Source organism: Mus caroli, unplaced genomic scaffold, assembly GCF_978045245.1.
Source record: "Mus caroli unplaced genomic scaffold, Mus_caroli_1 scaffold_6, whole genome shotgun sequence".
NCBI lineage: Eukaryota > Metazoa > Chordata > Mammalia > Rodentia > Muridae > Mus > Mus caroli.
Window position 1 is genome coordinate 14,106,709 of NW_028227261.1, and position 14,343 is coordinate 14,121,051.

General features: G+C 43.8%; 1 protein-coding gene across 6 annotated transcripts; it reads right to left on the reverse strand.

The window, feature by feature from the left end:
- Nucleotides 1–1,320: 1,320 nt before the first annotated feature.
- Nucleotides 1,321–9,522, reverse strand: LOC110292888 (PRAME family member 8-like). Of its 6 annotated transcripts, none has more exons than XM_021160540.3 (5): nt 9,340–9,522; nt 7,044–7,108; nt 5,494–5,806; nt 4,484–5,071; nt 1,321–3,627 (listed from the first exon to the last, which is right to left on the reverse strand). In XM_021160540.3, exons 3-5 carry the CDS (start codon nt 5,778–5,780, stop codon nt 3,060–3,062), a joined length of 1,443 nt encoding a protein of 480 aa, XP_021016199.2. In that variant the 5' UTR covers nt 5,781–5,806; nt 7,044–7,108; nt 9,340–9,522; the 3' UTR covers nt 1,321–3,059. The 6 variants fall into 6 exon arrangements, with proteins under 6 accessions (XP_021016199.2, XP_021016200.2, XP_085694830.1 ...); XM_021160541.3 differs by having other exon boundaries at nt 5,494–5,826; XM_085838704.1 differs by lacking the exon at nt 9,340–9,522 and adding an exon at nt 8,117–8,472 and having other exon boundaries at nt 5,494–5,826.
- Between the last annotated feature and the right edge of the window lie 4,821 nt (nt 9,523–14,343).

Sequence of the window (14,343 nt, forward strand, 5' to 3'; positions counted from 1 at the left end):
GGCCTAAACAGGTCTGCACCAGGTCCTCTGCGCTTACGTTATGGCTTCCAGTTTAGTATTTTTATGAGACTCCTGAGTATGTCGTCAATTCTTATGCCTTCTCTTGGTCTCTTCCTTATGTTGGTTTGTCCTGCCCAACTTCGATATGATAGTTTCTATCTTCTTATATTTTGTTTTGCTATATTAACAAAAAAATAAAATAAACAAAAACCTAGCCACTAGGGTAAATGTTAACAGTTGAACTGCCATTTATACCTGCTGGATATAACATTTTCTCCAATGGAGTGACACTGGGTATATCAACCACTCTAAGGCAGGCCTCATGTTCAGGACTAGTTGACCAACATGTAATGAACTCCACAGAATTTTCTGTGTGCTTTTACTTGGTTAAAGTTTAGTAGTAGATTTGGGGAAAGGGGGAAGGATGAGAAATAACTTAATGTTGCTCAGGTAGAGAGGGGGAGAGGACCTAAAAGTTTTAGACTTGGAGGAGGGGAAACATATGATAAAGTTAAAAATTTGTCTTAAATTAAAAAAAAGAGAGAGAGAGAGACAGAACTAACCTTAACCCTATCACTGCCTGAGGGTGGGTTGGTTGTATCCCCATTAAGTCCCTATGTGAAGAGCTGGGAACCAGCTTGGCAGAGCAGACTCTAGCAGCTTAGACAGTAGCCTAGCCTCTGCCACTCTAGGCCTCTCCAGTGGCTCCTCTCAGGCCTTTTATTGTTTCAGACTCTCCTTCCTCTACTTCCCAAGTGCGGGAATCGGAATCGGAGGAGTGCCTGGTCCCTGACTCCAGCCTCCCCTGAAGCCTGAAAGACCTCTGGAATCCCACTTGCTCTATCCATCAGTAGCTTCCAGTCCTCATGTTGCCTACCGCACTCCACCTTCCTCCAGACAAAAGATATGACCAAGGCACGCCAGGTAAAACTGTTTCAGTACTAGGTGTGGAAGCCTATGTCTTTAATCCTAGCTCTCCAGAGGCAGAAGGGAAACAATCTCTGAGCTCCAGGCCAATCTACTAAATGCAGACCATCAGGCTGTATCTATTGTTTAATATTTAGTGTTGGGGGTGTATGTGTGTGCATGACACAGCACTTGTCTTGGCCCACATATGAACCAGAAGGCACTTTCAGAAGTCTCTTCTGTTCTTTATCTCCTACGCATTATTTACTAATCCTCTTGAACAGCAGTTAGGCAGCTGTGGGTATTGAGAATGGAACCCAGGCCTCTGCAAGAACACACTATGCTCTTAACTAAGCCATCTCTCCAGGCCTCCCCTGTATTTTTAACACATATACAAACGAATTGAAACAGAGGTTATGAACCAAAATTCTTTATTGCAACCAGATTATACAGAGGACTGCAATGGCTAGGCTTAGATACTTAGATACTTATTAACAAAATAAAAGTTTACTCCTGGACACCAATAATGCAGTTCTTAAGGCCTGTCAATCCTTTAGGGGACAGGGATGTCTACTGGAGACCTTTGTTTTCAAAGGGACAGCTGGAGGCTAGAAGCCCTGAAAAAGAGTCTTACATACATGTAGACTACAAACTAGTCAAGGTGCCATACTTCAGTAATCTTAGCATTTAGAAGGTGGAGGCAGATTTCAAGGCCAGCCTGGGCAATATGTGACCATGAAAGAGAGAGGAAAAAAATAGTGATAAAGCAAAGTGGCTTAGCCTCCATTTTCTTTGCTCTTTGTTATCTTTGACTTCACTTCAGCCATCTTTGATATGTCCATAATACCTCCTAGTCTAAGTGTACTAGATTGAATTCCTCTACCATTCCCTCAAACCCCTCATAGGAGAATGCATTGCTCATTTTACATTGAAATTTTGTATACTAAAGCAATGAGCACACAAGTGAGACATAACAGATGCCCAGGCAAAAGTAAAGGAGGGAAGACATCGGCATCTGACTGCTTTCACTTGACTTTGATGCTATAGTGGTCAGGGTTCTCTAAAGGCTAAAGGAGCAGAACTGACAGTTCTGATGTATCAGAAACATATGAGGTTTACTAGACTGGCTTACCGGCTGTGGTCTGCGCAGTCTGACAATGGCTGGCTCACAATGAAAAGGCCAAGGATCTGGGAGTTCATTCATAAAGCTGGAAGTCTCTACAGTCCAATCTGGTGCTGCAATCCCAGGCTCCTAGAGAGCTGCTGGTTTTCAGTCTATGTTAAAATCCTGAAGAAAATGAATACTGCCCAAAGAAGTAGGACAAACTCGGAACACAGCTTCCTTCTTCTCTCTCTCTTTACCAATGCTGCCAAGAGAATGCATGGTCACCATTTAGGGTATGTGCTGTTTCATCAAGTAATCTGATGAAGAAAATCTCACACCTCACAAGAATATCTACCATCTTGGGTTCTAGTTGTTACAGAAGTAGTCAGGTTGACAACGAGGTTTGCCATTACAGATGCCTAGAGAGGTCAGACAGCACAGGATCTTTCCAGCTCAAGCCATAGGAAAAGAACAACACTGAAACCAAGTTCCAAAAATCTGGTGAGAAGGACACCAGAACATCCAGGTTCTAAAATCTGGCCATTTTACTACCATGTGAGAAGGAGAAAGTCATTCATTATCATGACCTGACAGAACTCATTTATTTAGAAAGTGCTCAACTGGGGCTGGAGAGATGGTTCAGCAGGCAAGAGCACTTGTTCTTGCAGAAGACTCATATGATGGGTCACAGCCATCCAAAACTCCAGTTCCAGGGGATCCAATGCCCACATCTGAATTCTACAGGCACCAAGGATACATATATGCAGGTAAACCACCTAGATATAAAATAAATAAATCTTAAGAGAAAAAAAAAAACAACGAAGAATGAACGAAAGAAAAGAAATGAAGGATTGTCTTTTGATTCCACAAACATCTGTCCTGGGTCCCATTGTTCTCTATAAGCTCAGTCTTTGTGGTCTAACCCTCCAGCACACCATTTGGGTTCCCAGATAATGAGCAGTGTGTGGCCATGTGCTTTGGGTTCTCTTGATGCAAGACCTGTTCCTAGACTTTCATTTCTCAGTATCAAAAAACAACCTGCCCCTATTTACTGCCGACAACGACAAAGTTTTGTCTCCAGGCCATAGATACAGCGCTGGCAACATTCATGGCAGATATACGTAGCAAAGGAGACATTCTTGGGCTGCCTTACAGTAATGAGTGTCTCCATAAGCTCAGGACAAAGTTGGACAAATCTTCCCATAAGGACATCACCCGTGTCATCATAGCACTCCAGAGGGACAGGATACAGCTCCTGGGTCAGCTGGCTCAGATTGGCTGTGTGATACAGAAGGTCCTTTAGAACAGCCATGGAGATGTCATTGTCATAGAAATTGACCCTGGTGAGCTGGGAACACTGGCTCAGGGCAGGCAGGAGGGCAATGAGCTGGGAGTCTACCATCCAACAGCCCTCCAGTTCTAGAGTCTGCAGGGTGCCTGCAACACTCCTGAGGAGATCGTGGAAAGGCACAGGACGTAAGTCAATCAATTTCACAAGTCTCAGGTTCAGGTGTTTGAGCTGATGGAGGCTCTGACTCTGGGACAAGGAATTCAAGTCTAAATGTGAAAGCTTGCACATGGTGATGGACAGAGTCTCCAACGGGGTCTTCAGGTACCTAGAGAGAGACCAATGATTAGTTCTGGCACCAAGAGATGCTGAGATTTGGTGTTAGGTTTGGCATAGAGGTAAAGGTGACCATTTGTCTTCAGGTCATGTGACTATATGACAGAGATCCATCTCCAGGATGGAGTCTGGACATTATTGGAGTCTTAACCATTCTTGGCAGAGAAAGGCCTGACAGTATGGGACTTACTTAGTCCATGAGTCTGTAGCTACAACCAAGCTACAACCAAGGAGAGAACCTGTGCTGGCCACATTAGCCCAAGGCACACACAGGAAGAACTAACCCATGAAAGATCCAGAACCATCTTGAACTGTCTTTTGCATAAATGATGCTTTGCCTCCCCCAGTACAATCTCTGTCCTTATTTAAAGTTCTTCACCCCTGCCTCTCATCTACAATGGTTGTAACACATTTCTACCCATTTCTACTCAGGTCCTACCTGGCCTCAAAAGAGTCTTTCACATGTGGGAATTCAGAAGACACAGAACTGCTAAGCCCAGAGGTCCCCTGGAGACCTGTGCAAGTGTGGTCCTCTTCAGTTCTGGGCCCACTATTCAAACCTATCACCTTATCTTAGACGGAATCCCAAGGAGGAATACACAGCACATGCTTACTACACCTGATCTACCGAGTTGGTCTTCTAGTAAGGCTGCTCTCTCTACATCTCCTACCCAGCCTCTGCTTAATGAGTGGTCATGGAACAAACTGAGCTCTCAATTCAGTTAAAATGGAAATAAGACACTACACTGGATGTTGTAATGACTCCATCACTGTGACTCCACAGTGGGTGACAGACCTCAGCTGCCCACTACTCTCTAAAACAGAAACAGCTCTCCATCCTTCTTTACCTGAACAACTGTTTCATGTGCTCACTGGAAAAGTAGATGCCATTCATGGAGAGATGCTGGAGAGAGTTGAGTTTGGAGAACTGAGAAACAAACTTGGTGATACACTTCTGGATGTCCGAGGAGGTATTTAGAACCTTGAAGGTGTTCTTGTGAATCCGTGTTAAAAGGAGTTTTTGAAGGTTTCTCATCTGGTCCAGGTAAGATGCAAAATGCACCAGAGTGGACAGACTCCAACCTGTATTTAGTTCCAATTCTTGGATGCTGTCTGGCTGGAACACCATCAAGACCTTCCTGACAGTGTACACAGGCAAAGCCCAAATCTGCATCTTCACACAGCATAGCCGTATGGAACTTCTTCTCTGCTGGGCCCACTGTAACAAGTATGCTTGGTGTTCATTCAAATGGAACCTGAGGCACAGGTCAGTGACCACCTTCAAACGTCGCCTCAGTGCATATTGATGAAGGCGCTTTCCTATCTGCTTTTCACACACAGTCTCTGCTGAGTGGTCTCCATTCTCTGGTCCAACCCAAACATCCCAGAAGTCATGGTACACATTCCTCAGGTCCAGCACTTGGAGCTTCCTCCTTCTGTGAGTGAAAAAAGGTATTAGTGTCAGGAAATACAAAAGACCAAACAATGGCCAGCTTTTCTTCTGTATCTCTGACGCTGCCTGTTCCCTGCTGTCTTATGTATGTTTGTGGTACCCAGATAGCACCTCATGCCTCCAGAAGAGGGCTCTAAGTATTAACTTCATCTGGAGACCTGCCCTGCTTCCTCCATTCAGTTACTCTTGACTTCTGCCTCTTCCACTTCTAGGACCTCTCCAAGAGCCAACGGAAGATTGATCCCACCGTGGCGTCAGCTGCTTTAAGCTATACTGGCTAGGGCTGCTTCTGCAATCTTCAAAATGACACCTCCAGAAGCTTCTGATCTACCTTTGACCCACTCTCCCCTACTCTAAATGTCCCTCTCCTGTACCCTAGTATCCCCCTACCTGGGTCTTGCTTACCTGGGAAGAACCTTCTGTGTCCAAAGCATGTCTACTCCATCCAGCACAGCCTGCAAGATCTCCAGGTGGGGAGTCTTCATCAGGGTCCCCAGAGGGAGGAAGGGAAAGGGCCATACTGCCACCATGGCCCTCAAGACATTAGTTTGTCTGTGATTGAAGGCTTCCTTGAACAGCAGTGGGAAAAGCGCCCTCGGAAGGTACTGCAGAGAAGAGATGGCCAGGGCCTCATCCCTCAGTAGTCTCTGTACTGACAGCTGAAGTAGTGTGGGTGGGTCCTGGACACTCATCCTTCAGATCTTCAGTGTCAAGGATCCTGGTGAAGCATACAGGAGGCTACATCATAAGAAACCCTACATCTTAGTTACTGTTCTATTATTGTGATGAGATGCCAGGATGAAGACAACTTAAACCATTTAACTGGGGACCTGCTTACAGTTTTAGAGTGCTAATCCATAATCATCATGGTAGGTAGGCATGGCATTAGAGCTGTAGCTGAGAGCTTATATCTCATCCTCAAGCATGTAAGAAAACAAGGGCCTGGGAGGGATTTCTGAAACCACGAAGCCTACCCCTACTGACATACTTTCTCCAACAAGGCCACATCTCCTAATTCTTCTTAATCAGTCCACCAAACGTTCACATCACATAACACAAGCATCTCATGGGCCATACCTTCCCAACCATCCTACTTACAACTAGCCACTGTTCCTCCAAATTCAATTTCTACTGGGAAGGAGTATCCAGCAACCTAAGAGCTCAACTCCATCCTTTTACAGCAATGGGGACACTGATCATCTCTCAAGATGCTCATGGGAAGGCCAATGGAATGTTTCATGGCAAACCTTCCCATATTCTGCTTGTTTTAATTGTTTTTTTTTTTTTTTTTTTTTAATGTGCACTGGTGTTTTGCCTATATGTATGTCTGTTTAAGATCCTAGAGCAATAGATACTTGTGAGCTGCCATGTAGGTGCTGGGCATTGAACCCTGGTCCTTTAGAAGAGCAATCAGTGCTCTTAACCACTAAGCCATCTCTCCGGCCCCTAATATTATTTTTTTTAGATTTATTTATTTTACTTTATGCCTGCATGCACCAGCCCCTAATATTTTTTTAGACTTATTTCTTTTACTTGCATGCACTTATGTGCACCACATGTGTGCCTGTTGAATCCCGTGAAACTGGTACTATGTTACAGATGGTCCTGAGCCATCATGCAAGTACTGGGACTTGAGCCTGGGTCCTCTGCAAGGGCTATTAGGTGCTCTTAACTGCTGAGCCATTTCTCCAGTCCCCAATATTTTGCTTTTGATGAACTGAACCTCCCTGGGAAAGACTATGGGAGATCTGTGAGCTGTGGGTGATCATTACCTGGTACTTTCAAAGCTTTAGAGCTTGATGTGGGATTCTCAGCTATATCGTACTATTCTAGACACTGGGGCAGGAAGCCACTGAACACATACCAGCCTACAGTGTCTTGCATGTAAAAGAAGCTTTCACAAGCAGTTCTTAAGCCATGTACATATCTGTCTTTAGAGTATCTAGGAGACTAACCTTGAGGTGAAGACCTTGATGCACAGAGAATACACAGAAGAGGATTTCCCATGTTGTTTTAGAGTCTAGGGGAAGAAATAGATGGAAAAAACAAAACAAAAACAAAAAAATAAAAATAAAACTTCCAGCTATAAACTTTTTTGCTTACTTTTTAAAAAAAATATTTATGTATATTAATGCTCTATCTGCATGTATACCTGCGTGCCAGAAGAGGGCATCAGATCTCATTACAGATGGTTGTGAGCCATCATTATTTGGTTGCTGGGAATTGAACTCGGGACCTCTGGAAGAGTGGTCAGTGGTCTTACCTGCTGAGTCATCTCTCCAGCCCTTTCGTCTACTTTTTGAAAGTTAAAAAAAAAAGTCTTGCTTGTGCTACAACCTATGAAGTCAGAGCTGCCCTTAGTGGAACTCATTATATGTAGCCCAGGCTTGCCTGCAAACTCACCGTCTTCCTGTCTATCTTTAGGAACGGACTGTGTGTTGTGGCTACAATGCCTGGCTACTGGACTCTACTTTGAAAATACTTCATTGAGTCTCCCGAGCACTCTGGAAGAAAGGAGGGAGGAGGGATCCAGGTGAGTTTAGTCTTAGTCAGTACAGAGTTCCTGATCAGTCCAAGTTGTGAGTCTCAAAACAAACAAACAAGGAACCAGAGATGTGACTGAGCAGTTAAGAGCACTGGCTGCTCTTCCAGAGGCCCTGAGTTTGGTTCCCAGCACCCACATGGTGGGTGGACCATCTTGTACCAGATCTGCCCTCTTCTGGCCACCCAGGACAGCAGACATTGACATGGTGCATACACATATACAGGCAAAACACCCATACACAAGTAAAATTAAAAAAAAAAAAAAAAAAAAAAACAGATTCAAAATAATTTTGAGGTGAGGTTGTTTGGGTTTGATCTCAGGGTCTGGCCCAAACTAGACAAGCACTCTGCCAGTAGGCTGCATTCCTAACTCATTTGTTTCATTTTATGTAAACAAGATCACTTTATATACCCCAGTCTAGCCCTGAACTGGAGATCATTGTGTTTCTAGGGCTGGAAAGCCAGAAGTGTGCAAGCAGCCCACCTGGATTCTTTTTATTTTAATTTGGATCAAGGTCATGTCAAATTATCCAGACTAAACAAACTACATTCCTACAGCTTCAGTCTTCAGACGAGATGGGACTTGTAGTCCTGTGTCATAAAACCTCTTCAATCCCAATGCCAAGGAAGCAGCAGAGGCAGGCAGGTCTCTGTGAGTTTGAGGCCAGCCTGGTCTTCAAAGCTAGTTCCAGGACAGCAGGGGGTACAAAAAAGAAACCCTGTCTCTGAAAAATTAAAAAAAAAAAAGTGAAAGAAAGAAAGAAAACAAATCTCAATTTAGATCTCAAATTTCAAAACATTAACTTATGATGTAAAATTTAAGGAATTTCAAGCTAATCAATCAAATGTAGAGTTAGAAGGTCAGGGGTTCAACTGAGACCAGCCCAAGCTAAATGAGACTCTGTGTTTAAGAAATTTTAAAGTCAGTGGGCAACACTAGCTAGACATGGTAGTGCATGCCTCAAAACCAAATACTCAAGAAGCAGAGGCAAATGGATCTCTGTGCATTCCAGGACACCCAGAGCTACAGAGAAACTCTGCCTTAAAAAAACAAAGTAAGAATGTAAATAAATAAAATCCAAACGCTGAGAAGATGGAATTAAAAGGATCAGATAAGACTATGATTTCAAAATAAAATGAAATGAAAATTTTAAAATGTGAAGTCAGATATGATGAGACAACATGTGAATTCTACCATGTTCTGCATGTGACCCTGTCTCTAAAAAGAAAAATTAAAATAAGCCTTAAATATTGAATCAGCTTTTTAATTCTAACATTCAGAGGGGTGAGGCAGTCTGAAGCCAATCTGAGCTAGACTAAGGCCTCATCAAAAAAAAAAAAAAAAAAAAAACAAAGAAAAAATTTAACTTGACACAAACCAAGGTATAATTCTAGATATTCCATTAACTTTCAGCTTGTAGTTCCAGCTTGGGGAGACTGACGCACAATTGCCAGGTAATTTAAAAGCACTCTTGGCTGATCTGCATTCTAGGTGGGCCTGGGCAGCAAAGTAAGGCCGTGCCTCAAATAAAATAAAATAATAAATGAAACCAGCAAATTAAGGTCGAAGATGATGGCAAGCGTCACTATTAGTAAACTCAATGCCTGCGATCTGTTCCTGGGAAGAGAAGAAATCAGAGTTCCTTTGGCATCTTGGGTCAAGTGGCCTCAATCAAAACTGTGCCCTTCTGGAGGTGACTGACTTACCAGAAACAAGAACTGATGGCAGAACTCAGAATCCCAGCAGGCCCAGGCAGTCAGTCCAAGCTCGGACTCCAAGTGCTGGTGAGTGTCTTCCCGAGCTTCTCTAAAGCTTTTATAGCCATCTTCACTTCAAACTTCCGGCCTGAAGCGTTTTCATCCGTCTCGCACTTCCGGCCTGCAGCGTTTTCATCCGTATCTGTCTCGCACTTCCGGCCTGAAGCGTTTCATCCGTATCCGGTCCCACACTTCCGCGTTCCGTTTTTATACTTCCGGCCTGAAGCGGTTTATATTTTTTTGTTTTTCGGCGTTTTTTGGTATTTTGGTTTTTTGGTTTTGTTTTTGTTTTGTTGTCGCCCCCGCCCGGTCCGCGTATTCTGTCTCACATTTCCGGTTTGTAGTCCCGCCTGTCAACCACAAGCCGTCCACTGATTGGATGACTGAGTTTCCGCCACGTCTGGGCGTTTTCTGTCTCTGTATTGATTGACAACATAGTCTCCGTGGAAAAGAAAAAAAAAAAAAAAAAAAAAAAGAAAGAAAAAAACAGCCTAGAAAACCGCGCACATCCGCGGAGAGGCAGATGCAGGCGGATCTCTGGGGAGGTAAAGCCAAGTTCACAGAGACGAGGAAAAAAAAAATCCTGAAAGCCGCGAAAGTGGTTCACGCCCTTAATCCCAGAACTCCTGTGATCGATTCAGGCGGATCCCTGTGACGTCCGGAGCAGCCTGCTCTACGTAGAGCTCCAATACAGCCAGAACTACATAGTGAAACTCTGACTCAAAAAATGATAATTAAAAAAAAAACACTGAGATTCCGTGAAAGTCAAAAGCTGATGCGTTAATTCACTCCATTCAGTTTGTTTTCTGTATTTGTTGTACTTATTTATTTTCTTGTTAATTCACTTTGTTCTGCATTTCTTTCATGAATGAAAAAAAATAAAATAAGGACATGACTGCTTCTAAGTATGGTGGAGGAGAAGGTTTATTGTAGGGGAAAAGGGAAGCATAGGCAGACAGCTGGGGGAGTTCAGAGTGGACATAACCCCTGAGCCATTGAAAGCCGAGGGGAGTGGAGAAGACCAGCAAGGAGACCCGGGTGCTGCGACCAAAAGGTCAAAAGGTAAAAAGGGAGCAGGTAACAAAAATGGCTGGGTTATATAGAGAAGGGCAACCCAAGCTGGAGAATTTGGGGTAGAAGGTGGAGTGTGCCAGCCATACCCTGTAACAAGGGGTACTGGGAGAACATGGCAGCCCGGTCCACATTGATATGTTAAATAGGCACCTCAGCCATTTATTTGAGACTTAGAGTTTCAGAGATGGAATCTTGCTCTGTACCTAAGGTTGATTTGGAACTCCAACTCGTAGCCAGTCTCCAGTCTCCACCTTCCTCTTGGGTTGACTACAGTTGTGAGCCAACATACCTGGCGGAATTGTATTCATTTGTGACCCACTTAGTTCTAAGTATGAGTCACTAGGGATAGGAGTTTTAATCTGTGCCTGACGAATAGACATTTTTTAAAGCTGATATTATTATTGGCAAAGTTACGAATATGTTCTGGATCAGGGGCTGAGCTGGATGCTCTCTACCAGTCATCTGCTGTGGCATCTTCTCAGAAGGCAGGAAGATGTTCCCATTAATACTGCAGCAAGTAGCCTGGGAAGAAAGCTCAGTTTATAGAGCAGTTGCTGCCCAGTATTCTCAAAGGTGCACTGTCCAGCAAGCACTGCATGCACCAGACAGACACTGTGGGGCATACTTGTAATCTCAGAACTAAAAAGTTAAGAGTTAGGAGGATCAGTTCAAAGTCATTTTTTCCCTACATAGCAAGCTTCATTGCCAGTCCAGGCTATATAGACCCTTGCTCTAAAACAATGAAGAAACTTGCCTTTGAGAACAAAGGTTTTCCAGAAGGTAGAGGATGCTTCAGAAAGTGTCAGCCAGCACACTGGCTAGAGAACATGCAATAGAGAGTGGGGGCTGTGGGGTGGGTGAAATGGCTCATAGATAAGGAGACCTGCCACAGCACTAGGCTATTGGGTTCAGTCACACACTCGAGTGCTGGAAGAAGAAAACTGACTCTTGGGGTTTGCCCTTTGACCTCCACATACACCCACAGACATACAGAAAATACACATACCTTTTTTTTTAATGAAAAAGAAGGTAAAGCCAGAGTGATAGCTCAAGCTTATATCTCAGCACTCAGGAGACTGAAGAAAGCTTACTACAAGTTTTGGGTCTAGCCTGGACAACATACTAAAACTCAGTTTCTAGTAAACAGCTAACACTGGAAGCAGGACCTCAGTGCCACAGGGTATCTTGCCATCAGACCTGAGGACTTAGGTGATAATGACCTAGAAGCTCTGGTGTTAGGAGCTGTGGCAGTCTGGGGTATCAGAGAGCAAGCACACAGTAGAGAAAGGCAGTATCTCTCTGGCAGTATGGTTGGTAGCACCTGAAAGTTTTGGTTTTGTTTGTTTGTTTGTTTGTTTGTTTGTTTGTTTTGCTTTGCTTTATTTTAATATAGAGTCTCTTTACATAATCCTGGCTGTTCTGGAGCTCACTGTGTACTGACTTTGAAAACTCAGAGGGGATGGAGAGATGGCTCATTGGTTAAGAGCACTGACTGCTCTTCCGGAGGTCCTGAGTTCAAATTCCAGCGATCACATGGAGGCTCACACCATCTGTAATGGGATTCGATGCCCTCTTCTGGTGTGTCTGAAGATAGCTACAGTGTACTTACATATAATAAATAAATCTTGAAGAAAAAAAAAAAGAATACTCACAGAGATCTGCCTGCCTGCCTCTCCCCACTAGGTGCTGGAACATATGTCATGTACCACCACACCCAAATTTCTTTTTAAATGAGACACAGGTCACACCCTGTAACCTTCATGGACCTAGAATTTTCTATATAGACCAGGCCTTTCTCATACTCAAACTGCTTGTCTTGCTTCTGTTGTCCTTGCCGTTTAAGAGTTGAGGCAGGGGGCTGGAGAGATGGCTCAGTGGTTAAGAGCAATGACTGCTCTTCTGAAGGTCCCAAGTTCAAATTCCAGCAACCGCATGGTGGCTCACAACCTTCTGTAATGGGATCCAATGCCCTCTTCTGGTGTGTCTGAAGACAGCTACAGTGTACTTACATATAATAAAAATAAATCTTTGGGCTGGAGCAAGCAGGAGTTGAGGCAGGAACATTGCAAATTGAGGCAAAGACCAAGTCCACAGCAGCCTAGGCAACTGAGAAAAATCTTCTTGTAACACCAAAAAGGTACAAAAGGGCTGGGGACAGAGCTGCTGCCAAGGGGCTAGTATAAGTATAGTACACACTTAGCTTTAATTCAGTCCATAGGACAGGAGAAAAAAAAATCATTATCAAGTGCATGAGACAACAGTCCAAAGGGGCTACGGCCATTATTATTCCAAACTGTAAATGACACTCGGAACCTCTAGATGTCCTCTCAGGCTGTGGACGAAGCCCAGGGCCCCACACACAGACAGCAAGCACTCTAGTGCTGACCTAGCTCCCACCCTCTGCTCCATTTCACGCTCTTAAGGTTTCTTAGTTGGCCTGGAACTTAATATCCTACTATCTAGGTTGGAGAGATGGCTCAGCAGCCATCTGAGCTGGATCCCTAGAATATAGACAGGTAAAGGTGGAAGGGAGGAAAGAATCAACCAACCACACACACACTATTGTCCTCAGAAGACACAGGTCTTCTGACCTCTACCTGTGTGTCACAGTTTGTAAGCACCCCCACCACACATAATACGTATATAACACTAGTACCACCACCAATAATAATAATGATGATAAAAATAATCTAAGACACAACCTAGCCAGGCACAGTGGCTCAGTTCTTTAAACTCTGCACTCAGAAGATAGAGGCAGGATGATCTCTGTGAATTCAAGGACATAAACAAAAATCCAGGACAGCCAGAACAACATTGAAAGATAATGATAAAATACATATATACATATACACATACATATATATATATATATATATATATATATATATATATATACATACACACATACATACATACATACTCGAGTAAAACTAGCTTTTAAAAATCCATTAAGCAGGTCATGCTATACACCTTTAGTCCCAGTACTCCAAAGGCAGGAGCAGGCCAATTAGTATGCATCTGAGACCAGCCTACAGTTTCAGGCTAAACAGAGTCACATGTTGAGACCCTCTCTCAAAACGGGGAAAAAGCTCCCTAAATAAACTGGGCTTTGAGGCTCACTCTTGTTGTCCCAGCATTTTGGGAGCCTGAAGCATAAGAATTGCCATAAATTCATGGGCTAGCTTGGGCTACATAATGAATTTCAAACCAACCTAGGCTACATACAGCAAGGCCCCGACTCAAAACAGAAGTTGTTCTCTGACATCTACAAGTATGCTATGGCACAGGTGTGCCCACATACATACACACACTAACACACATGAAATAAATGTAAGAGAGAGAGTTCGGATGGGAAGTAAATCTCTGAATTTGTGGAATAATCCCAAAAATGGTCCACTGCCCTTCATCGTAGTCTCAGTCCAATATCTTTCCTTCATTAAAAGCTGGTCAGTTTGACACACCCAAACTTCCAAAAATTATTATTGTCTGGCTTCTCAAGAAAGCCTGACTCCCTACCCGCCCAGCCTCTTGACCAACATTCCAGCCTTCCTGGACCCTGACAACTGCACCCCAGTTCAGCAGGAAGTAGTTACAGAAGAGACTATCCACCCCTACCCCATTATCATCAACAAGTATCTGGGTGGAAACTCAAACATTCAATCTGATGACAGCTTGTGTTTAGAAGCTGAGGCAGCTAAGGGGTGGATAGCATTGAAGAGACTTGGAAGTCTGGGAGCCTATTCCTGCCTGATTGGGAACCAGTCTTTATTGTCCAGATCTGGACCTCCATTGGGACACCCCATCTCACCTGGGCTAGACCATAGCCACTGGGGACATAGGTCCAAGATGGCAAAGAAAACTGGCTCCTGGTTCTTTTCA

What these genes read in the sequence shown, in the direction of transcription:
- LOC110292888 (XM_021160542.3), bottom strand. Translation starts at nt 5,780, where the DNA reads ATGAGTGTCCAGGACCCACCCACACTACTTCAGCTGTCAGTACAGAGA. An exon ending in ACACAGAAGGTTCTTCCCAG is followed by an intron (nt 5,072 to 5,493) that starts GTAAGCAAGACC and finishes TTTCACTCACAG; the next exon opens with AAGGAGGAAGCTCCAAGTGC. An exon ending in CACATGAAACAGTTGTTCAG is followed by an intron (nt 3,628 to 4,483) that starts GTAAAGAAGGAT and finishes GTCTCTCTCTAG; the next exon opens with GTACCTGAAGACCCCGTTGG.